At 48.3% G+C, this 23,414-nt stretch overlaps 1 protein-coding gene across 1 annotated transcript in view; it reads left to right on the top strand.

The window, feature by feature from the left end:
* Nucleotides 1–20,017, top strand: part of PTPRJ (protein tyrosine phosphatase receptor type J) — a 145,713-nt gene extending 125,696 nt beyond the window's left edge. Inside the window, exons 13-25 of the mRNA XM_053924655.2 lie at nt 750–957; nt 1,071–1,192; nt 2,315–2,402; nt 4,520–4,561; nt 5,103–5,111; nt 5,206–5,293; nt 5,922–6,012; nt 8,087–8,160; nt 8,269–8,403; nt 10,823–10,942; nt 12,687–12,847; nt 14,317–14,452; nt 16,389–20,017. Of these exons, the coding sequence (XP_053780630.1) occupies nt 750–957; nt 1,071–1,192; nt 2,315–2,402; nt 4,520–4,561; nt 5,103–5,111; nt 5,206–5,293; nt 5,922–6,012; nt 8,087–8,160; nt 8,269–8,403; nt 10,823–10,942; nt 12,687–12,847; nt 14,317–14,452; nt 16,389–16,547 (1,433 nt within the window). The 3' untranslated portion in view covers nt 16,548–20,017. The remainder of the gene's footprint in view (nt 1–749; nt 958–1,070; nt 1,193–2,314; nt 2,403–4,519; nt 4,562–5,102; nt 5,112–5,205; nt 5,294–5,921; nt 6,013–8,086; nt 8,161–8,268; nt 8,404–10,822; nt 10,943–12,686; nt 12,848–14,316; nt 14,453–16,388) is intronic.
* Nucleotides 20,018–23,414: the final 3,397 nt, after the last annotated feature.

The raw sequence follows: 23,414 nt of genomic DNA, 5'->3' as shown, positions 1-23,414 counted from the left end.
GAGGGTGTCTTTGCTAGCTGCGTGTGGGTGCTTTGTGCAAGGCCTGGATTGGAAATGCCAAGTTGTGTTGTTTTTGGTGGTTCTTTAAATGTGAGTACTATAGTGCGCCTCCTTCTGAGTTGTTCAGCCTGTGATACTCTCCTCATCGCCTCGAGGACGATGGGGCTCCAACACACCACCAGGTGTGGGGGTCCTGGAAGACGAGGAATTTGCTGCTTTCGTAAACCTGCAGCAAAATTTCAGGAAGTGACGTCGAGATCTCTCTCTCTGTCTCTTCATTTGGGCCTGTTTCAAGTACCTAGTCACTTTGCTCTGAAGGTTTTCAGCAAATCTCACACGCAGTCCTTTGCCGCATGTGGGAGGCAGCATTGCACGTGGTCGGACTGAACAGTACCGTCCTGGGATGGGTGAGACCACCCTCTCGAGTCAGATTGCCGGGGTGGGAAATGCAACTCCACCGTGGGGGCAGTGTGGCCTGGGGCCCTTTTTGCTTTCTGTGCCTTCCTTTCCCCATCTGTCAGATGGGGATAGTGAATCTATGTGAAGAGGTTGTTGTGGGGGTTCGATGAATTAACGTAAGTAAAGCGCTTAGAACTTAATTCCAGTAAAGCCTGGTGAGGGAAGCATCCTTGAGGGAGGGCTGCTCTCATCGCCGTCACGCATTGTCAGTGTCATTATCGAGACCAAGGGAGACTTAACTCTCTCTGCAATCACTGTCTTATGACTTCCCTTCTCTGTGCCTTTCTTAGCTAACCCGTCGGCAGAGGTTTTGAGCCACACGTATGAAGATTTCAAAAAGGGGGCCTCGGCGACTTACGTGACGTACTTCATAGCAACAGGAGAAAACGCAAGTTCTGAGGGCTTGTCTGAAGTCTTGAAATATGAAATCAACGTTGGGAATGAGTCGAACACGCACGGCTATTACAACGGGAAGCTGGAGCCCCTGGGCTCCTATCGGTAAGGCCTCCCGGTTCTTCCTCTCTGGGAGCCCAGCCTCCTGGGTGCACAGCTCACACGCCTGGGTGTTGGACACGTCTCAGCCTCCTCTTTTTCCCTTTGTCATCCCGCAGGGCTTGTGTGGCCGGCTTCACCAATATCACCTTTAGCACGGACAGTCTTCTCATAGATGGGAACAGGAGCTACGTGTCCTTCAGTCGCTACTCAGATGTCGTTTCCTTGCCCCAGGACCCAGGTAGGGGAAGGACCTCAGTGCTGTGAGCAATGCGGTGGGTGTTCACAGCCAGTGTCCACAGAAGGCTGGGTGTCTCCGCCTCCCTTGGGCTCCAGGGGGGCTGGAGTGCCTGGTTTCTTCTCTCAGAAGTTGAGATGTCACCTGGCCATGAGGTCCCCAAAGGCCCCTGCCCTCCTTCTCTGAATGCCTCTTGCGCTTCAATCTGCAGACTGAGTCCTTTTTCCCGGTTCAGTGATTGGGGTGCCCACATGCCAGACCCTCAGTGCGACTTGGTGCACAGAACCCTTGAAGGAGCCACAGAAATCGTCTTGTCCGACCCATTTTAGAAACGCGGGTGTTGAAGCCCAGAGAGCGGCAATGACATGCGGAGGGTTTCCCTGTGGCTTAGAGGCAGCCTGACATGCTGGGCGCAGACTCCTTGTCAAGCCCTCCTGTCCTTTATCACACAGAGCAAGGTGACTTAGGAGCTTCAGGGACCCAAGCAGGATATGCCCCCACCTCTCAGGCCGGAGTCATGCCGACCCACTGGCTTGTCAGTTGGCCTGGTCTTCACACTGGGTAGTTGCTCGCCACAGGAAGCAATTCCTGCCCCAGAAGCAAAGTGCAGGGAGTCTCCACACCCTTCCCCAGTACAGAAGTGGGTTTCATGTCACCTGAGCACGGAGCTGTAGACACTGCTGCTCACACGTGCCGAGTAGCCTCAGAGGGTGTGAGGTGCTCCAGCGGTGCCTCACCTAACGGGGCCGAGCCCTGAGATGCCCCCCACTCCCACCCCCACCTCAACTCCAGTGGTCCTGCCTGGTTTTCTATTTTACATAACGGGCCCTGCATGCAATTTAATGTGAAGTAAGAAATCCGTGGGTGAGAACCTGCAAATAACTGATCTAGCCCCGTTCCCTAAATATGCCGTTGTGGAAACTGAGGCAGGGAGAGGAGCAGTGACTGTCTCAGGACCTCCAGTTAGTGGGGACTGGGGACAAGTCACCCAAATGCTTAGACTAGTTTTAGGTCCGAAGGTATTTAACTCCGTGTATGTCACACACACGCTCTGCCTGGTTCGAAGACTCTCCTGGGGGTTGGCGAACACCTCTTGAAGGTGCCTCCCGTCTGGACTTTTCCCAGGTGTCATCTGTGGGGCGGTGTTTGGATGTGTCTTTGGTGCCCTGGTTATTGTGGCTGTCGGAGGCTTCATCTTCTGGAGAAAGAAAAGGTGACTCTTGCTTATATTAATAATACTAATACCCTCCTTTTTTAAAGGAAGCTTTTTATCATGGGAAATTTCGGACTTTTCACAATTGGAAGGAATGGTGTCACGAGCCCCCACGTCCCCATTATGCATGGTCTTAACTGCAGGGACAGTCTCCCTTCACCTCCACCCCGGCTGGAGGATTTCCAGGCAGAGGCCGGCCCTGACGTCGGGCCACGGGCAGGCCCTGCAGTGCGGGCGCTACTTTCAAACAGTGCCTTCTGGTGCACGAATCAGTTTCCTGAGGCTGGGTGAGACAGGCAAAGGGGTTGAGCAAAAGCACACGAACACACAAACAAACAAACTCAGAGACACAGACAACAGTACGCTGATGACCGGAGGGAAAGTGGTAGGGGTGGGGGGAGAGTGGTCGGTGTAGGGGGGGTAAATGGTGATGGAAGGAGACTTGACTTGGGTGGTGAACACACAACATACAGATCATGTCTTACAGAACTGTCCCCCCGAGACCTAGATAATTTTATTACCTAATGTCATCCCAATAAATTCAATAAAAAGAAACCGAAGCAAACCAAAAGAAACCACTTTCCTGGTGTTGAGAGTTTGGTTTGGGGTTAGCTGACCTTGAACCCACACCCTGTCTCTGACCAGCCATTAGGGAGGTTAGCGTTAGTGTCCTCGCCTGTGATGGGGGATAACGACAGTGTCTGACTCCTGACCTGGCAGAGCAGTAAATAAATAAAAGTGCTTTGCATAGTGTTTGTGCCTGGAATGCTATGATTGTATGATTTGTTCACCTGTCCAGCTACCATTTGAGGTAGTTAAATTGTAAAAACGGCAGCTCTGTTTTGAGCGCTTACCGTGTACCCGGGCTTGTGCTTTCCACGAAATCTCTCATGTGCGAGGCTCAGGGAGGCAGGTCTTACCGGCCCCACTGTGAGGAAGAAGCTGAGTGTAGAAGTGTGGAAATGGACTCGAAACTGGCCCTTGCTCTTCATCGCACACCCTCTTGCACGACTGTGTGGTGTGTGCAGCCTGGGTATCATCTGGGATGCATCGCTGTCATCACGTGCTGCCAGCCAGGGGATTTTCACCCCGGCCCAGGGCTTCTATGGCGGCCACGCCCGCTTCTCCTGCCACCGCCTTGCCCTGTTCAGTTAATAGGCAGTGCTGGCTGACCAGCGTTTTGCATTAGATGCTGATACTTTTTTTTCAAGGGAGGGGTCAAAACCAATTTTTATTGTATCTTGTTAAAATAAAAGTGATACATGCTGCACATAAAAAAACAAGCAAAAGGAGAGCAAAGAAAATAGATAATCCATAATCCCAGCTCCCATACGAAACTACCCTTGACATTGATGTTATTACGAAACTCACACACAAACACATACAGACACACACAAGTGGAACCATAGTATACATATTATTTTCTAGTTGGCTTTCTTTACAAGACATGTGGACGCTTCATGTTGTCTTTAAGTGGATACAGAATATTCAACTGTATGGATATTACAACCAATTTCCTTCTTTCCCCTCTGCCATAGTTATTTATCCCTGTGCCCAAAGATTTGGGCACATTCACGATTATTTCCGTAAATTCCAAGCTGGGCAGTGGCTGAGTCAGTGGGGACATCTGTTTTCGATTTTGATACTGATGCCAAATTGTCTTCCAGAAAGTTTTTTTTTTTTTTTTTTTAAACACCAGTATGGGGTTTAGCCAAGGGTGCAGGAGAGTGCCAGGTGCCTCAGTACCTTCCCTGTGCTGGATGTATTTTCTAGTTAATTCCATTAACTTATCAGAAAGCCTTTCTAAAAGGCAGAGTATGAAATAAATGAGTCTCACTTTACAATGAGGGAATGCTGCTGATAGTGATTTATACCAGGAATTTCCTGAAAGCTGCTTGAGTAAGATTCTCCCATGCTTTTGGATGGCATAAAAGAGAGGAACTTCCCAGTTTTCCAATCAGCCTTTGTTGCTTAGACCACTAAGCTTAGCACCAGTGTGCAGGGTGAGTCTTGCGTGGGAACTAACGCCCCGGGAAGGCATTCTGTAGGCCCACGAAAGGGGCAAAGCACAGAATTAACGGTTTTTGCCTAATGTTTTTTCTTTTCCTTTGCAACAGGAAAGATGCAAAGCACAATGACTTGCCCTTTTCTCAAATTAAGTAAGTCTCTAAAGTTACGAGCTTTATTTTAAGTGCTTCAATCCCCCATCTGTTCAGTAACTACCTAGAGAATTTTTGGTGGGTCTTGCTGTCACTTTTCCTGACTGACACATTGGCCACCACGTTCATCTAGGAGTTCTTGCTGGCTCTGCTCTCTGCAAGGGATGTGTGTTTATCAGTACCCTGCAGCCGGCTTCCTGCCATGTGCTGCTGGGGCAAGGAGGACCATACTGACCCTGTTCTACCAACAATTCTACTGATAAGTTTATGTTGTGTGATTAAAGAGTAGGTTGCCCAGACCTAGGACCAGAGAACTTGCTCAAAGGTGCAAAGCCAGTTGGTTACATCACAGAGTCTAGAAATTGAATGTCCTGATGCCAAGTTTTATAAATAATATTATACCGGCCCCTCCCCCAACCCCCTTCCCTATAAAATATTACACTATAAATTTTCTTGTTTCGGAAAGATGTTTATCTCCGAGGCATGGTTGAGTCATTTTTTTCTAATTGCATATTTTTTTCTCTCCCTTTCTACGATGAAGACCTAAAAAGTGAGTAAGCTTTTTGCTTAAAAAAATAACCTGTATTTTTCTGCTTCAACCTTATTGAATGTAAAAACCCTAATACGTGGTTTTGTCTTCTTAGATCCAAGTTAATCAGAGTGGAGAATTTCGAGGCCTACTTCAAGAAACAACAGGCCGACTCCAACTGCGGGTTTGCGGAAGAGTATGAAGTACGTGGTTGTAAGCTTGTGTTTTCATTGCTTTGGTTTTCCTGAAAGTTGTGAAACGGCCCATTTTTGTTTCATGGCGGAGCTCTGGGGATGAGGTGACCCTCCTGGAGGGCAGAGAAGCTCTCGTGTATCCCTGGGGGTCGCACTGTGGCTGTGTTGGCTGTGAGTGCCTAGACCTTGATGGGCCTTGGATTCTTGTGGTGCCCATCCCCAAAGATTGTGCAGAGATACAGAACCCGGGCACTCAAGCTAGTGGGCTGTTAACTAAAGTAATTAGGACACTCTGTGAGCTGGAAAGACACCAGACGGGGAATGTGGGGGGCTGGGGCTGAGGCTGTGTGGTGGAGGTGGATTCTGGAGGGTTCGGTGAAGTCGAGGCGAAAGAGCTTCTGTCTTGCAGTCCCCTAGATGCCTCACCTCCAGACCAGCTGGACCCCCGCCCCCAGATGGCCACGCCCACCACCCTCCACATGTGCCCACACTGCAACATAGGAAATACATGCTATTTAACACGACAGGGTTAGCTAGAGTCATGTCTCATTCCCGCTTTATTCTGCCATACTCTGTGCTCGGTATAAATAATATTTGAACACTAACTAAATGAACAATTCATTGGTTTTATTTTCAGGATCTGAAGCTTGTTGGAATTAATCAACCCAAATATGCAGCGGAATTGGCTGAGAACAGAGGGAAAAATCGCTATAATAATGTTCTGCCTTGTAAGTTGATTTCCGCACAGTCTCCCCTCGAATGGTAGAGGGGAGGGGAATCGAGATACCAACCAGCCACTTCCACAGCCATTCGTCCGTCCCCTGCCGTGTGCTGAGCACTGTATTTAGGCACATTCTACCGAATTCTGTCCTCCCGGCACCCTCAGGGAGTGGGTAGTAGAATATCCACTTTGCAGATGAGGAGTATGGGGCACAGAGTGGCTAAGTGACTTGTCCAAAGTCACACAGATAGTCATGGCAGGACCAGGCTCGGCCAAGATCTGTCACTTCCACTCAGGGACAAGGCCAAAGCCTGTGCTTTTTAAGTATTTTTAAAAAGTTTAAAAACGTTTTCCAATCACAGTTGCTTCTCAACGATATTATTTTGTAGTAGTTTCAGGTGTACAGCATAGTGGTTAGACAGTCATATGCTTTAGAAAGTGGTCCCCTGGGTATTTCCAGTACCCACCTGGCACCGTGCATAGTACAATATCATTGACTGTATTTCCTGTGCTGTACTTTCCACCCTTGGGACTGTCCTGTAACCACCAATCCCTTCATCTTTTTCACCCAGCCCCCAGCCCCGCCCCCTCCAGAGCCTGTGCTGTTAACCCCTCTGTCTTTCAGCTCCTTTATTTCTGTTAATGTAGTTCCAGAAGGAAGGAGCAGGACAGGCAGGGAGTGACAGACACTTTCTGCTTGTCCAGACACGTCTCTCTCTGGTGGGCTGAGTACATCTCACAGCTGAGTATGAATTACATTGGGTTCACTCCTGTTTTTGAGAATTAACAGTGTCTGCAGCCAAATAGGCAGGGATAGCAGCAAACTGAGTTTAAAATGATAACTATTTATTACATCATTCATTCAGACAAAATGTAAACCCTTTCCCCTAGAACGTTCTTTGCGGTTTCTCTTTTGGGCGGGAATCTGGGTCCATGGAGGACAGCTGTGCTCTGATGTGGCTGAAACTGACGGTCTCTGCCGACGGCTTTTACAGCAGGACGTTGTGAGACGCTGCCTCTTTTACGTGAAGCTGGCTTTTCTTTCCCGGCCTGAAATGTTAACTTGCGTTTAGATTCAGGGTTTCCCAGCTCCCGGATTCTTTCTCTTCATCTCCCCTGTATTGACAGTGGACATTGGTCCATATTCTGAGAGAAATGCTTTTAAAACTGGGTGGGTAGCATCCGCCCCAGCCCTGCCCTTCCGGGGCTAACCTGGGATTATTGTCCTGCTCTCTGGCCATCTGTGGAGATTTTCAGATCCAGAGTGTGGGGATTGTTTTTATCGGAAGATTTTAGGCTGGAACTCACGTTCGTAACTGGGTTTGGCATTGTTATTTGGTCCAGGGGAGGGTGAGAGACCGGGCCGGCAAAGTCAGGGAAACATCGGTGGTGTTGCTGATAACTTGGTCTGACATTCAAATCTACGGCTATTATTTCATTTCTTGAGTGGGCAAATTTGTGTGTTTTTGAGATGGCCCTACTTAGAAAACATGAGAATTTTGTATTTTAGATCTTCCCACCCATAGTAGTCTTATACATTCAGTTTATTCTTGAATTTGGTACTGTCTTTTTATGACAGTTATTTTTTAGGAGACTAGAGAAAGTGTGAGAAGGGTGGGCTGGTTAACCTGAATATGTACCCACTGGGGCAGCTTTATTTATTCCTAGTGGAAAAGGCACTGGCTTTGAATTCCAACTGCCATTCACAAGATAGAAGTGCCTGGAGGAGTCACTTAATCTCTCTGACTCTGTTCCCTTATCTGTAAAATGGGCTCAAACGCTTGTAGGATGGTTTTGAGGGAAAAGTACCGTAGCTCGGGGCATTCCCTGGCTCGTGGCCGGCTGCCTGGGTTCCATCCTTGATTCTGCCACTGACATCACATACCTCTTCTGTGCCACGTGACACAGGGCACCGGTGAGGATTAAATATGGCCGCACACATACAGTGCCAACCGGTGTCCCCTCAAAGTGTGACAGAGCCCCTGTGTTGCCATCAAGGACTTCTTTTTTTTTTTTGTCTTGTAAGTAACTCCCCTCAAACGTTCGCTTCTCACGAGGACCTTTGTCTCTTCATGTCACAGATGATATCTCTCGTGTCAGACTTTCTGTCCACACCCATTCAGCTGATGACTACATCAATGCCAACTACATGCCTGTAAGTGGGGAGCTGGCCTGCTAGCCCCGGCCCGTTGGGGTGGGGGGGCCTCCAGAGCTCCTCTTTCTGTTTCTTTGACATTGAGTGCGTGCTTCTTTCCATTTTTAGGGCTATCATTCCAAGAAAGAATTCATTGCCACACAAGGACCTTTATCTAACACTTTGAAAGATTTCTGGCGAATGGTTTGGGAGAAAAATGTGTACGCCATTGTCATGCTGACCAAGTGCGTGGAACAGGGCAGGGTAAGCACCTTAGAAAGTACATGTGATTAAATTAAATTCATTCGTTCATCTTTTACTGTGGTGCAAGGGTATCTTAAAAACCATTTGTCCTTATGATTTTTTTCCACTTGTCTTAAAAACCCCCCACTTCTCCAAACATGAGCACCTCTATTCTTAGAAACTTGTTTTCCGTGTTTTTGTTCTCCAAGTGAAAAGTTTAAAAGAAAATCTTATTTAAAATAAAATAACTACAGAGCAAAAAACATTCTTTAAAAAATCTATGTTATTATTACCTTCATTTGTGGAAAAACAATGTTCTCCATTCATTAAATTGCTGCTGCTGGAGTTGGTTAATACCAGGAGTTGGGTTAGTGCGTGGGCAACCTCCCGGGCCTGGAGCAAGGTGCTACCCTGCAGGGCGCAGCTCCACCTTTCTCTGGTCTGTGATTGACTGCAAGCTTATTGTGTCTCTAAGCAACCAACTTCTTCATCTGTGAGATGTGCGACTCCACCAACTTGGCGGTTTTCAAACTTGGTTTTTAGCCCTGGAAACTTTTCTTACTGCACAATCTCAGACTTATCCCCAGATAAGTCTCAGGAGTCCTAGCTCCTTTGTGGTGGCCTGCAGTGCCGTGGCCACTTCCATTAAAGATATAATTTCTTCTAGTAATAAAACTCCATGTCTCCAGGGGGATCTGAGGAGAACTGGAAAACATGCTAAATTCAGAAATTCTATGCCTGAGCAATAGGACCTAAGGTTGCTCTGAATTTTTTCACGTAGGTCTGTTATTTGAGGAATAGGATAGGACTTGAGTCCCTAAGCCAGTGGTTTTCAAACTTTAACACGCATCAGAAACACCTTCGGAATCTCTCATTCTGAAGACCTGTGGGGCACCCGAGAACTGCATTGGGACAGTCCCAGGAGCGGCTGCTCCTGCTGCTGCAGGTGCACAACAGTGAGAGCCCGTCAGGCTTCATTGCTTGCAATGTTCTTTACTTCCCTTTCATAGAGCAGATGTTTTTCCAGCCCCAAGTATGTGTGAGGTCCTGGGTTAGGGGCCAGGCATGGAGGTGGGACAGGTAACAGAGAGCAGTAAGAGATGGTTTCCATCTTCACATTTCCTGTGCTACAGAAGGTAGGGCTCTGCACCCCCTTCTTGTATCAGGAGAACAGGCCATCAGTGCAAACAAAAGAACATTGTTTGTGAATGCAAGTGAACTTCATGGTGCTCTTTAGCCCAATGGCTCACACATGGACCATTGTCATAGATACCTGTTAGACAAAGGAAAACGAGGCAATGCAATTGACAAAGAACGTGAAGATGGATTTAGACGGGCCCTTGCTCATTTTAAGCCAGGAGTTGAAGTGGATGAAACCCACTTTGAGTGAAACGGGGAGGGAGCCAGTATATTTTCTGCACAAGATAACTCCGTATATGTTCTTTCTTTCCTAAACAACCCTGTGAGGTAGTATCATTATTTTATAGATGGAGAAACAGAGGCTCAGAGAGTTCAAGACCTTGCCCACAAGGTAGCAACAAAAATCCAGCTGGTTAAGGGGCTGAGCTGGAAATCAACTCCCTGTTAGTATGTGTTCAAATTCTGTGTTCTTCCGTGGAGCAGTAGACCAGAAACTGGAATCTTTGAAAAAATGCAGATCCCCTGCCTGGGTCAGACTCTCTGGAGGTGGGACCCAGACACCTGTTTTTAAAGTGAAACAGACCTCCCGGGTCAATCAGAGAACCAGCCAGGTTTGGAAACCACCGGCTTGCTGTAGAGCACACTTTGGAAAGTGGAGTGTGTGTGTGTGTGTGTGTGTGTGTGTGTGTCTGTCTTTTAAGTTGTTTGCTAAATGTGGGCACAGATATTCTCAGAGAGCAGTCGTTTCTCGATTTTTAGTTCTGTTCACATTTGCTTACCCACCTTATAGGGTCCGAGATCCTAAAATGACTCCATTTGGTGCTCTCCGTTGGTATCTGTGTTTGTATCACAGTTAGTGTGTCTCTGACGGTGGGGAAAGGTCTCATTTCTTCCAGCTGCACGTGGTTGTGGGTCCGTCAGATGCTGAGTTCACAGATGTAGGGGGGTTGCTGTAGGGGCCCCTGGGAGCCGGTGGGACTGTGTCCCTTGGGAAGTTGCAGCTGCTGCTCAGCTCCAAATCAGCTTTCATGCAGAAATGGGGGCTCAGCGTTGGCCAGATTGTCTGCTTTTATCAAGAGAAGCCAGAAATCTGGATTTTTATGAAAAACCTTCCAATTTTAAAAGAGTTGGCAACAGTTGTAAATTAAAAAACTGCAATTTTAAGGGTCAAGCAGAACCCATCTAAAGGACTTAATCAGTCCCTCATGCCAGTTGTCAGTATGTGGTCTCCCTCGTGAGGCTTTAGTAATAGCAGATGGCGTGACCTGCGTCTTCGTATAAAAACGCATTTTTATTGTAGACCAAATGTGAGGAGTACTGGCCTTCCAAGCAGGCCAAGGACTACGGGAGCATCACTGTGGCAATGACCTCAGAAATTGTTCTTCCAGAATGGACCATCAGAGACTTCACGGTGAAAAATGTAAGTAGGAAGTCCAGGTGTTCAGGTCTCCTGTAATACTACCCTGTGTTAATTTTAGGGGCGATGCTTTTTAGGGTAGTCTTAACCACTATTTTTTTTATGCGTCTGAAAAATATTTTTACTTTCTTCTTTACAGAATAAAACAATTCATGTGTGTACAAATGCTAAGATAGCCCTTTAGCTTTACTTTCTTAAGGAGCATTTCATGTTCCTCTTGACTAAAATGGACCTTAAAAGCTGGCTCAACGCCCATCGCTCTTTTCCTTGCACTTCCAGGTGGCTCGCTTGCAGAGCTTTTGTTACAAAGCGCGGTCCTTTTGGATTAGTTGGTCGGAAATACGGCCTCAGGAACGCCATTTCCCGGGGGAGCAGTTTATGGTAACACTTTCGTTACTAGGATTCCAGGGCACATGGCTTCCCTTACTGCCCACAACTATGAAAACAAATCCAATAAATTGTGTAGGCATCTTAGGAAGTCAGCTTATATGTCTTTTTCTTTTCTTAAGGTTTTTTTTTTTTTTTTTTTTAAAGCAGTGTCAGGAAGTAACACTGATGTCTCCTGATGGGCATAAATTGTATAAACTGGCATAACCCTTGGCAATTTATATCAAAGGCATAAAAATATCCATTCCCCTTTGATCTGGTGGTTCCAAGTTTGACAATCTGTCTCAAAAAAACAAGCTGAAGTGTAGGAGAAAGCTTATCATTCATGAAAATGAATCTCGGCCTTATTTGCAGTGGTGGGGGTGTGATTTGGAAACCATGCACATATCTAGCTTCTGGAGAATGGATAACTAAACTATAGGCTTTGAAGTCATTGTATCGTTATTCAGCTGTCAGGAATGGGAGCTGTGTAGACTGGATCATTACAGTGAGTATAATTAAGTGCCCATACTGGGAGACAACGTTTCATGCGTATCACGAAGAGTGCTTAACAGAAGGGGCTGGAAGTAGATTGAGATGGGAAAGCCTGCAGTCCAGGCCTAGGTGAGCTCGGGCGAGGGCAGGGCCTGGCTGTGGGCGTAATGAGGACCGGTGAATCCGGGGCGGAAGGGCCCAGCCTGGGTGGAGTTCTGATAATCAAGGTAATAACTGTATCACTCTGTTATAACAAGGTTCACTTTCTATTGTCTGCCTGAAGTTGAAATGGATGTTTTTTGAGGGAGGGCCCTTTCTCAAATGCCTGCAATTCTAAATACTTACTTGGTGCTTGCTATGTGCCCGTCATGCTTTTAGATTCTCTGGGAGACACATGAATTCTGAGGCCGTTCTTGCCCCGAAGGCACCGAGAGTGCTACTTGTATTTGTATACGTTTGTTTTAGGTCAGTGACCTCCCCAGGTAGGCTCAGGGGTGGGGCTGATGAAACGCTAGGGAGTTGTAGGTGTGAGAATGTGAGCACCTATTGGGAGAAAACTGCTGGGAAAGGGAAGAGGCCTGAACTCAACGTCAGAGGATGGAGGGACTCTGCATCTGGGCCGAGTGTTGGGGACATCACGTTCCTTCTTGGAACCTTTGCTCTCGTCTTTAGGGGGGATTTGATGAACACATCAGAGTTTGTGCAGGCACTTTATTAGCCATTGCACTGTGTAAAATTCCAATTTCTAGTCGTAACCGCTCCTGTTTAGCTGCCTTCCAGCTAGCCGGTGTGGTTCAGCGTTCTGGTACTGCTTGATTTCCCTAGCCTTTCTGGTGTTGCTAGGCAGCCTTTCTCTCTGGATCTAACCCCTTCTCTTGGCTTTTAGAACATGACAAGTGACAGTCACCCTCTGCGACAGTTCCACTTCACCTCCTGGCCTGACCACGGGGTGCCCGACACCACTGACCTGCTCATCAACTTCCGGTATCTGGTTCGTGACTACATGAAGCAGAGTCCTCCCGAATCGCCCGTTCTGGTGCACTGCAGGTGAGCAGGTGGCGCTCCCAGTGTGGCAGGTTTCCAAGGCAGTTGTAAGGACGGCCACTTTGGAGAGGCAGGGTGTGAGACTGAATGCAGTAGGCATTTACAAATCCAGGAAGGGCTCGGAGGAGGGACCACGATTTATTCCCGAAACCCTGGGGCAGGGACTGGCAAACCGTGGCTTGTGGGCCAGAGCTGGTAGGTTGCCTATATACTTTTTTAAACCATAATGTATTTCATATTCATAATGGTTATTGTAAAATATTTTAATCTTACAAACATGCAGAGGGTAATAACAATTTAATAAAGCATAACATGAGGCCATGCTTTTTTTTTTTGTTTGTTTGTTTTGTTACTACTACATTATAGATGTAAAGTCTCTGCTTATGGTCTCCTCCCGCCTTCTCCTTACACAGGTGAACGTGGCTCTGAAGTTTCTCTCCATCACTCCCTTGCATGCTTTTATAATTTTATTACGTATGTGTACGCGTCCACAGTTTCATCTAGCTTTAAACATGCACCAGATTTTATCATGTACACATCATTCTGCAACCTGCTTTGTTCATTTGCCATGTTTGTTATTTGACAATGTTGAAACACATAATTCTTTTATTTTTTTTACATTTATTTTTAGAGAGAGGGGAAGGGAAGGGAGAAAGAGAGGGAGAGAAACATTAATGTGTGGTTGCCTCTCATGTGCCCCCTACTGGGGACCTTGCCTGCAACCCAGGCATGTGCCCTGACTGGGAATTGAACCTGACTGGTCTGCAGGTTGGTGCTCAATCCACTGAGTCACACCAGCCAGGGCACATAATTCTAACTTGTTTTATTTATTCACTTAAAAATGTTTTTTGACACACAAAAACTGCACATACTATATACAACGTGATGAGTTTGGGGATGAGTATACACCCGGGAAACTATCACCAGCATCTTTCTTCGTTGCCTGTTTTTGTAAAGTTTCACTGGAACCTAGCTGTTCTCACTTGTTTGCACAGTGTCTGCAGTTACTTTCATGCCGCGGTGGCAGAAAGGGGCCATTCGGTTGCCAGCTGAAGGTATTTACAGTCTGGCCCTTTACAGAAGTTTGCCACCCTTCTCTGGAGCAACGATGTTAGCTTTAAAGCTGGAGGAATTAATTTTAAGACAGCAGAAAGGAGGGGCTTTGTTGTCCTGTGGGGCCTAAGTGACTAAACTTGCCATCCTACCTTATGATGGTGACTTGAACGGCACTGAGGTTTAAGAAGCTCTAGCCAAGTGTTTTATTTGTGGCATTTGACCCCAAAGGAACTGTAGGACTTTGGGCCCCAGGCCCAAGCTCGTGCAGTGCGACTTGCTGAGGCTTCACCTGAGCAAGTGTTGAGTGGCCCTGGGCTGTGCCCTCAGAGCTGGTGATGGCGGAGAGCGAGACACACGCACGGAGGTGTGGGAGCCACGGTAACCCCAGCAACGTGCTGGTTTCTCTTCTCTTCCAGTGCCGGGGTTGGGCGGACGGGCACGTTCATTGCCATCGACCGTCTTATCTACCAGATGGAGAACGAGAACGCCGTGGACGTGTACGGGATCGTGTATGACCTTCGAATGCACAGGCCTTTGATGGTGCAGACAGAGGTGAGGCCAGCTTGCGTCTGCCCCTCCCCCCTTCCTGTTTGCTTTTGAAAGGTTGTATCAGGACACACACGTGCGTTAAACTCTTTCACCCTTCCAGATCCTTCTGGCTCTTGGCCATGATGTGACACTGATTTCTCTAAGATCCGAAAGCGACATGAGCTTGAACTACCTGTGACACAGGGTGGCAGTGATGGCACCACACACCTAGACGTATCAGGGTCCTTTCTCTGCCGCCCGTGGCTCAACCTCAGCCGGTCTCTGAGCTTTGGCTTCCGGGTGTCACTCTCATAAAACTGGCATTTGCACTCCTTGTTTCTAAGAAGCTCTGACCATCCTGAAACAGGCTCGGGAACAGGCTTGTCAAATGCCCATAGAATGAAACCGCCTAGTGCCACGGAAGCATTGACGGCAGGCTGGCCTCACCCGGCCCTGTGACCTTAACGAGCATCAGTCACGCAGCTGCGGGAGGCGAGGAGCATTCCTGTCGACAGGGTCACTTGCGTAAGAGTCAGATCTGGCTTTCCCTGCCATGTGCCCGACAAACGTCGTTTTCGGGGCTCGGTCTCAACCGCTGCACTGGGAAGTGGCCTTTCTCAAAGCTGTCGGGTGGCGTGGGCCCCCACCAGGGTGAGAGCAGAATATTAATTTTGCCCCAGGCTGTCGCCCTGCAGCCAGTTAGAAATCTGTGAATGGTGCTCTGTTGTTGGGCCAGCAGGGGGCGTTCTGGAGGCCTGGGGACACTGCGTGCCTGGGGGTGAGCGCGTGGCTGTGTGCGAGGCGTGGACTCCCCCTCCCGTGCTGGTCAGAACAGATGCTTTCTTTTCTCTGCCTAATTATATAGAGGAGCGGTTCTCAATCTTTTTTCCTCCTTTGGGAAACACAAAAATCTTACACCTGCCTACAAATTCTTTTCATGTCCCTTTTTTACAAAACGTGTTGAAAATAATATTAACCATGGATCCTAAAAAATCCGACAGTACCAGATTATATAGAATGCTTTTGTCTTCCCTAATCGCACTCCCCAGAAGTCGCCAGTGTTTACGGTTTGTGTATATTTTCACGGGGTATTCTGTGTGCCGCTGTAGAAAAACACACGTGTACACACCCCGACACGAAGTAGGTCTTGGATCCTATTTTATATGTGACGCTGCCCTGTGATTGGTTTTCTTTTATAGCATCATGGATGTTTTTCTGTGCGGCAAATACTCTCCTTCCTCTTTGTAACGGATGCCTGCAGATTCTGATGTGTTTGCCTGCAGGTGGTCCCCACGCAACTCCGCCCTGATCATCCCCCTTAACCCGCCTCCTCCACTGAGAATCGCAATTTGCCCCTTGTTTTGCACCTCCTTGCTGCTCTGCATCTTCACCCCCACATTCTTTCTCTGCCCTTCCCCGAGATTCTGGTGTCTCTCCCTGGGTGTGAAGCCGCACACGTGACGCGTGACAGGCGCGAAGTGGGGCTGTCGGGGGCTGTGGGTGGGGGTGAGCCTGTCAGTTACATTCCTGGTCACCAGTGGGAGGAGTTCACTTCTTTTTTCCGTGAGAATTATGGTAGACCAGGAAAAATGAGCTATGACTTTTTTTCTTTTTCAAAACAGATTTTTTTTTTTAAAGGACTGTTTCACATGATCCACCTGCTAAAGCCAGGATCATGTTTGGTTGAATATAGTTTTAGTACCAGAGGTCTATTTTTACCTACTGTGTCTTGGACTCCTCCTGTTCTGGGGAGTCTGCCCCTCTGGCTGACGATCACTGTCGATGAGCTTCTTGCTCCCTGTGCGTTCAGATTTCGCCAGAATGCGATTACCCCTCGACACGTGTTACCTTGAAGTGTTTGCTGTGGGGCAGGCGGGGTGGGTGCGTGGGAATCTGTTTGAAACTGACTCATCTCTGGGACCTGAGCTCATTTGCTTTCTTCTTTTCCCTCTTCTGACAGGACCAGTATGTTTTCCTCAATCAGTGTGTTTTGGATATTGTCAGATCGCAGAGGGACTCGAAGGTAGATCTCATCTACCAGAACACGACCGCAGTGACAATCTACGAAAACCTCGCGCCAGTGGCCACGCTGGGACAGACCAACGGTTACATCGCCTAATTCCAAGGGCAGCCCTTTCTGGAGTTGGCTAGACCATCACACCCACGGCACAGGGAAATGCCCTGATGTGCACATGTTTTTATATGTCTGGTATCTTCATTCTTTGTTCTGTTTTGTTAGAACTAATCGAGGGTGTGAAGCCGCACACGTGACACCTGATAAGTGAGAAGCTGGGGCTGTCGGGGGCTGTGGGTGGGGGTGCGCCTGTCAGTTACATTCCTGGTCACCAATGGGATGAGTTCACTTCTTTTTTTCCCTTGAGAATTATGGAAAACTAGGACAAGTGAGCTATGACTTTTTCTTTTCAAAACAGATTTTTTTTTAAAAGACTATTTTATATGATCCACATGCTAAAGCCAGGATTGTATTGGGTTGAATATATTTTAAGTATCAGAGGTCTATTTTTACCTACCTTGTCTCGGGATCTCGCTGATGGAACTGCCTAACTGTGGACAACGACCCGGTCGGGAGGCGTCCGCGGCCCCTCTCCCGCCTGGGTTTTCTATTTGAACACGTGCCTTTTCTGAATTATGCTTCCACAGGCAACACTCGGTAGATTTCTATATTTTTGTATTGAATCTCATAATTGGAATATGTGGAATATTTAAACAGTAGTTTAGGGTCAGGAGTTCAGCCTTCTCAGTAACATTCCTGCGCTCATTTGATTAGAGGAGGCCCCTGCCCCCTGCCCTATTTGTTCCATTCTCTCCTCCCTTTGCCCTCCCAGTTTTTCCCAAAGACATGCCTGTCGGGCACATTTTCAGCCCATTGGCTGAGAGTGGAAACTTAGTATCACCTGGAGAATTTTGAGGCTGGGGGAAGCAAAAGAACCCTGCAGCGCCGGACTCTCCTTTACTGGTCCCTGTTTTATCCTTTTTCTCATTTCTGTATTTGGTAAGAAGGATTATTTAAAGGTGCAATATGTGACTTAGTGATTCATGATGCTCTAGGTTTTTAGTAATGTTTTACTCAGGTTGGCATTTTATGTGTGTCTGTGTATATGTGTGTGTGTAAAAGCGTGGCAGTCTGTGACCACTTCAGTGTGAAAACAGTGTCCAATTAATTCCTCCTCCTTCGAGTCCACTGGCTTTAGCCTAGCTGCAGTGAAAGTGTCGGTATCTACTGTATATACATGTATACTAAACTCTTCAGAACAGTCATTCCTTTGAATTGAGGTGTACAAAGTTTGAATTTGTATCAAAGATGTAATTATTATTTTTAAAACCTTTCACTATACTGCTGCTGTAATTACTTTGATTTTTAAAAAAGTATAGATTAACTTTGTTTTTTTTTTTGCTTCAGATGTGTATCCACCAAGAATTTCAGAATTTATGTGGATTTATTTTATTGGTACATAATCTGTAAACTTCTCAAGGCATTAACATGAAAGGATTGTTTCTTTTTATTTTATGTTGTGGCTCAGGTTATCTTGTGAAGAAGTGATGAGTGTACCCTCCAACAGGCAATGAAGTGTACAAGGTCTTATGAAGGAAATGTCCGAGTCCCCGAAAGCCCGTGGCGTATGCCACAACCATGAACCTGCTGTAAACTTGGGACACACGTGTCCTGTTGAAGATGGGGCCGGTCTTCTCCGAGCGCCCCGGGCCAAGTGCCCCGGGCTGCGTGCCCCGTGGGAGCCCGCCTCCTGACCCCGCCTCGCTCCTCAGCTCCCCGGCACTTTGACGACAGACTAGACATGTGACTGGGTATTTTGGGGTTACGAAGGATGAACCACAATGTACTGACAGCCCTCGATTCGGGTCAGGTGTTAGTGCTGGGCATCTTTCGTCCCCTTTCCCGTGGAGGTACCGAAAAAATTAAAAGAGGTGGCGGTGGTGTCATGTTTTGGGAGAAGCTGACTTCCCAAATGGAAATTGCACTTTTTTGCTGAATCCTTTGCTATCTTTCGTAGTGAGCAGTTCATTCAGTATCCGACTCCTGAAGGAATGGGTGGGCCAGCCAGGCCGGGCCCTCTTGACTCAACTTCAGAGGGGCCTTTGGCTCTGTAGGTTTCAGGGAAGCCACGCCGTTCCGCGGTGTTGAGGGTGGCTGGGTTTGGGCGGATTGCTTCCAAACTCTCACACTGGCCTGGCCCCCGGTCCTGTGCATGCAGATCTTTGTTCCACAGCCCCACTCGGAGGCCCCTGTGCAGGCAGCGGTTCTGGGGCCACACCCCTCCCCACTCCGGTTTGTCAGGCAACTATTGTGACTGGGGTCCTCTAGGTGTGAAATCCCATGGAGGTGCCCCGCCCTGCCCTGCTCTTCCCACTCCACTGCCTGGAGACATCGGGGGGAAGGGTTCGGCTCTCAAAATTCCTTCAATACTAATGAAAAACAATCATACTTATAACCATGTTGTATAAAAAGTCAAAAACCAGAAGCCCTCCTCCCTTCCACCTGGTGTGGGCCTGGGAGCCAGGCAGTAGCCCCAGGAGCCACTGCCTGGCCTCACTCTAGATCCCTGGGGAGGGCTTGTGCTGGGGAGGTCTGGATTCGAAATGGCAGGGCACCCAGAGGTCACGATGCCTCTCTGCACCCTGAGGATGGCTGGGGATGCAGCCCCTGGGGGTGGTGACTCTATTTATAACAGTGATGGAACAGGGAAGATTAATATGTAAAAATATAAAGGACGTAGGGGCTGAGGGTGGGGGTTAGTGGTCACAGGAAAGAGGAAGACGTTTTCAAGCTCCTGCCCCAAACCCAGGAACGATGAACTCAGATTTGAGGGGTCGAGTGGAATCGTGGAGCTGGTGGAACTGCCCTGCCGTAGCATTGGGGTTGCCTACAGGAAAGCAGCCAGGGTGGGACCCGCTGTCAGTCAAAGAGCCAAAGATTGGTGGGCAGCGGCTTGGGGGGTTTGGGTCCTGGGATCTCTTCTCAGAGCAAAGATGTGTTGCCTCCAAAGTTACATGTAGTGACGACTGGCGCCAGGAGGAAGTGACATTTGGGGTCTGTTCTCTGTGACCGTGCAGTGACTGACCTCCAGCTGGTCTCGGAAGCAGGGACTCCAGTGGATTTGGGCTTCACTACGTCAGGGGCTCCTGCGGGGTGGGGGCCGGCTGCGCAGCTGACTCACGTCTGCTTTTCATCTGGGATGGAAAAGCCTGGTTCCTTCCGGAATGCTTGATTGTGCTAACTGAACTCAGCAGGACTTGGCGACTGAGGTGGACTGGCCTCGACGGTCCCAAGTTCTGAGTTTTCACTATCCAGAGCGGCTGAGCGTTCTACATACTGTAGCTGCCTCCCCCACCCCCGGTGGGGCACAGGTGGATAGGATGTGTTGATGTAGACTCTAAAACTGTAATTTTCTTGTAACTATTTTGGAATGATGCATATTTCTAATGTTTGTTACACTTGTACAGAGTATTGCTGTTGGTTGCTTTTCTTTGTTTTGTAAGGAAAAAATGGCCTGAAAAAAATTTTTTTAAAAAGACTTACAAATACCAAATATAAAAAATGTCGATACATTATACCTTTGTTTGTTTCTTTTTTTTCCCTCTCCTTCCACACCACCTCACTGCTCACTCAGTGTGCGGGCCCGCGCTCCACCGGGGCACCCTTTAAAAACAAACACGCACGTTCCCCTTTTGTGTTTCCCACACTGTGTTGGCTTGCTCCAGATGAGGTGGGCTGTGGGGCTTAAACAAGACATTTATTTTCTCACAGTTCTGGGGTGAGATGTGCAAGGGGGTCAGCAGGGAGTGTTTCTTTCGGGGCCTCTGCGCTTGGCCTTGGGGACGGCCGTCTTCTCCCCTCCCCCGCCCGTCTTCATGTGGTTTTTCCTGAGTGTCTGTGTCCATATCTCCCCTTCTTACACGGACATCAGTGCTCTTGGATTAGAGCCCACCCTCGTGACCTTCCTCTTGAAAGTCCCTGTCTCCAAATACAGTCACTTTCGGAGGTACAGGTATCTGGAACTTTAACATATATGGATTTTGGTGGAGACACAATTCAGCGCAGAACACCCACCCATCCTTGGCGACTGAGTGAAAAGGAGACTTGGCAGATGTGAGTGTGCACCAGAGAGGTGGCCGCGGGTGCTCTCGGTGGGACAGACCCCCACTTGGTGGCGGCATACAAGCCTCAGGCCAGCACCCAGGGTTTGCAGAGCATTTGTTGTTGATGGATTTGGGGAATCCCAGAGATGCTGGGACACTGTAGCATTTTGGGTGGTTTTAGTTCACGTCTTTCTGGTATGCTTGGTGCAAACACTAAGCAGACTAAGACGATTTTGTTTTGAGATCTCTCTTGTTCCTCTTGCCAAATTAATTGGTCCATTCGACAGCGATACACTGAATGCCTACCATGCACCTGCCGTGTACCTCGGTGGCTGAGGGCTCCGCGGTGAACACAATGGGCAGAAGCATGGCCTGCACGGGGCTTATGTTCCGACAGGAGGAGGCAGACAGACACCAAGAACCTCAGACCTTTAGTGTGTAAGACGGTGAAACTAGAGAGACCAGGCCGTTCGCTCCTGGTGCACCGACTGGTCACTGTCCCATGATCCGGAGGAAAGCCCTGCAAGTCCCCCACATGCTCTGCACACAAGCCCTGCTTCGGGGAAGAGGAAAGAGAGATGTTTGGACAGCGCAGTGCATACTTCTCGGGGGGGGGGCAGAGATGAGCCCAGCGGGAGTCCTGCCCTTGAGAACGGACAGTCCAGAGGGAGGGGCCTGGTGTGTGTGGGTGCACATGGCAAATGAACCCCATGAAATGCCAGAGGAGGTGTAAAGAAGCAGGTAACAGGGATCCCAGAAGAATTAAGAGTGGGGTGGCCTTTGAGCTGACTCTTACACAGAATTTCAGCAAGATGATAAGAGGGTGTGGAGGCACGGGGTACGGACATGCGTGCCTCACTGGGGCTTCTGAGTGACTGAAATGCGGGTGTGCAGGAAGGGATAGGTGAGGTGGTGGCAGATGACCCTGAAAGGTAAGAGCTTTAGGATTGTATGCATGGGAGATAAAACTGTCTCCCCTTGGAAACACTGTACCGGGTGTGTGTGTGTGTGTGTGTGTGTGCATACAGACATACACACATACACATACTTTTACCTTCACCGTTTTCTTTGGGTGGAACCTGCATGGTGGGTGACCACCAGAGGATGTGAAGAAGGACACCCAGACACTCGGCTGGGCAATGGGAGTAAAGGATATAATTGGCCACACAAGCCCGATGAAACACGCTCAGTGGGTGACATGCTTCCTGGGCCTGTAGGTCCCCACTAGGTTCTCAGCCGTCACTGAGGTCATGGCGGCAGATGGGGCTTGCCTTGCCAATCAATCTCTCCCTCTCCACCCCCACACTCCCTTTCTTTTTTGGGGGAGAGACTGAGGCTAAATGCTGGCTTGCTTGCCGAGGACCAAATAACCAGTAACGATCCCAGCACATCCCCCAGTTGTTTACTGGGCCATAGAGGGTGAAATGTGGTCACCGGTCCAGGCACGGTGTCCCCGATATGTCCAGGTCTGCCTGAGGCCTGTCGCAGTTAGCGTGCTGATGCGGCAAAACGCGCAGATCTGTACCGTGTCCCACCGAAATACTCCAGATGTAGTCACTGCCCCGGATGAGGACACGAGTATTTTGCTTTCAGAAGGATGCTTCTGGATGTCTGCTGGCATGAAGAATGGTGCAGGTCCAAAGTTTGGAGGCCTGAGCTCTAGTTCTTCCATGCCCAGGGGACCGAAATAACTGACATACCTCACTGTGTAAGTTTGAGGTGTACAGCATGGTGGTTTGACTTACGTATACTGTGAAATGGTGACCACAGTGGGTTTAGTTAACACCCATCATCTCAGAGAGATACAATAAAAAGGGAGGAGAAAAACATATCCCTGTGAAGGGAACTCTTAGGGTCTCCTCTCAACGACTTTCTAGCATATCACACAGCAGTGCTGGCCATAGACGTCACATTGTACATCACACCCCCGTACCTCGTTTATTGTATCAGAGGAAGCTTGTACTTTGTGAGCCCTTCTTGGTTTTTAGTCCTCTCTTTCAACAGTAGATGATTTTGTTTGCAAGAGTCAATTTTTTTTTAACACAGCAATTATGAACAGAACCTAAGAGAAAACAGTCAGGGTTTGCATTTTCCTCCATGCTAGAGGCCTCACCAAAGGTTACATTCTAGTTAGCTCTCCCGGCTTCCTGCTCGGAGACAGCACCTGGGTGGGGGGTGCATCCGCACTCTGCATGCTCTGGTTGAGGCCAGAGCTGTCCCCAGCTCTCCTGCACACATGACTAGTTTGGAGGAGGCGGGAGGATGCATAAAACCATCACATTCTATCGCTGACCAGGTGTTAGCTGTGTACTAGATAAAGAAAAAAAAAAAAGATAAGCTGCAAAATGGCCCAGCATGCAAACATCTTCTGCTCCTAGCGCTTAGTCTGATGAAGATTCCCAGGCATGGCCCAGAAACTGAGGTATCATGGGAAATAAAAATCAGATTTTTGATTTTTGATTGCCTACATTTTCTGATTTCTCCCAATGAATATGGAGTGACCATTAACGATGGTCAATTAAAACTTTGCTATTTTCCCCCGACTCAGCATTTAAAAAAATATCTTTGTCATGTTTTACAGAGCTCTTTAAAATGAGTGTGGCCGCAAAGCTGTTGCTGGCGGTTTGTGAAACATGAAAGTTACGTTTTTGGACGTCGGATTCTGTACCCTCGAGCTGGAGGGAACAAGGGACCTTCTTCCTCTCAGATGAGTGAGTGGCAAGGGGGGGCCGGCTTGTTGGTACCTAGGGAGTGAAGGAAGAGGCAGGGAGAATAGAGGTTTAGGTCCTGCTCCCAAAAGCTCTGACAGCCCTCCCATCCCTTTGGGACTGGTTGTGGACGGTCCCTGGGACCTCTGAGTTAAAAACCG

Source organism: Desmodus rotundus, chromosome 5, assembly GCF_022682495.2.
Source record: "Desmodus rotundus isolate HL8 chromosome 5, HLdesRot8A.1, whole genome shotgun sequence".
NCBI lineage: Eukaryota > Metazoa > Chordata > Mammalia > Chiroptera > Phyllostomidae > Desmodus > Desmodus rotundus.
This window is presented reverse-complemented; position numbering and strand designations above follow the sequence as displayed.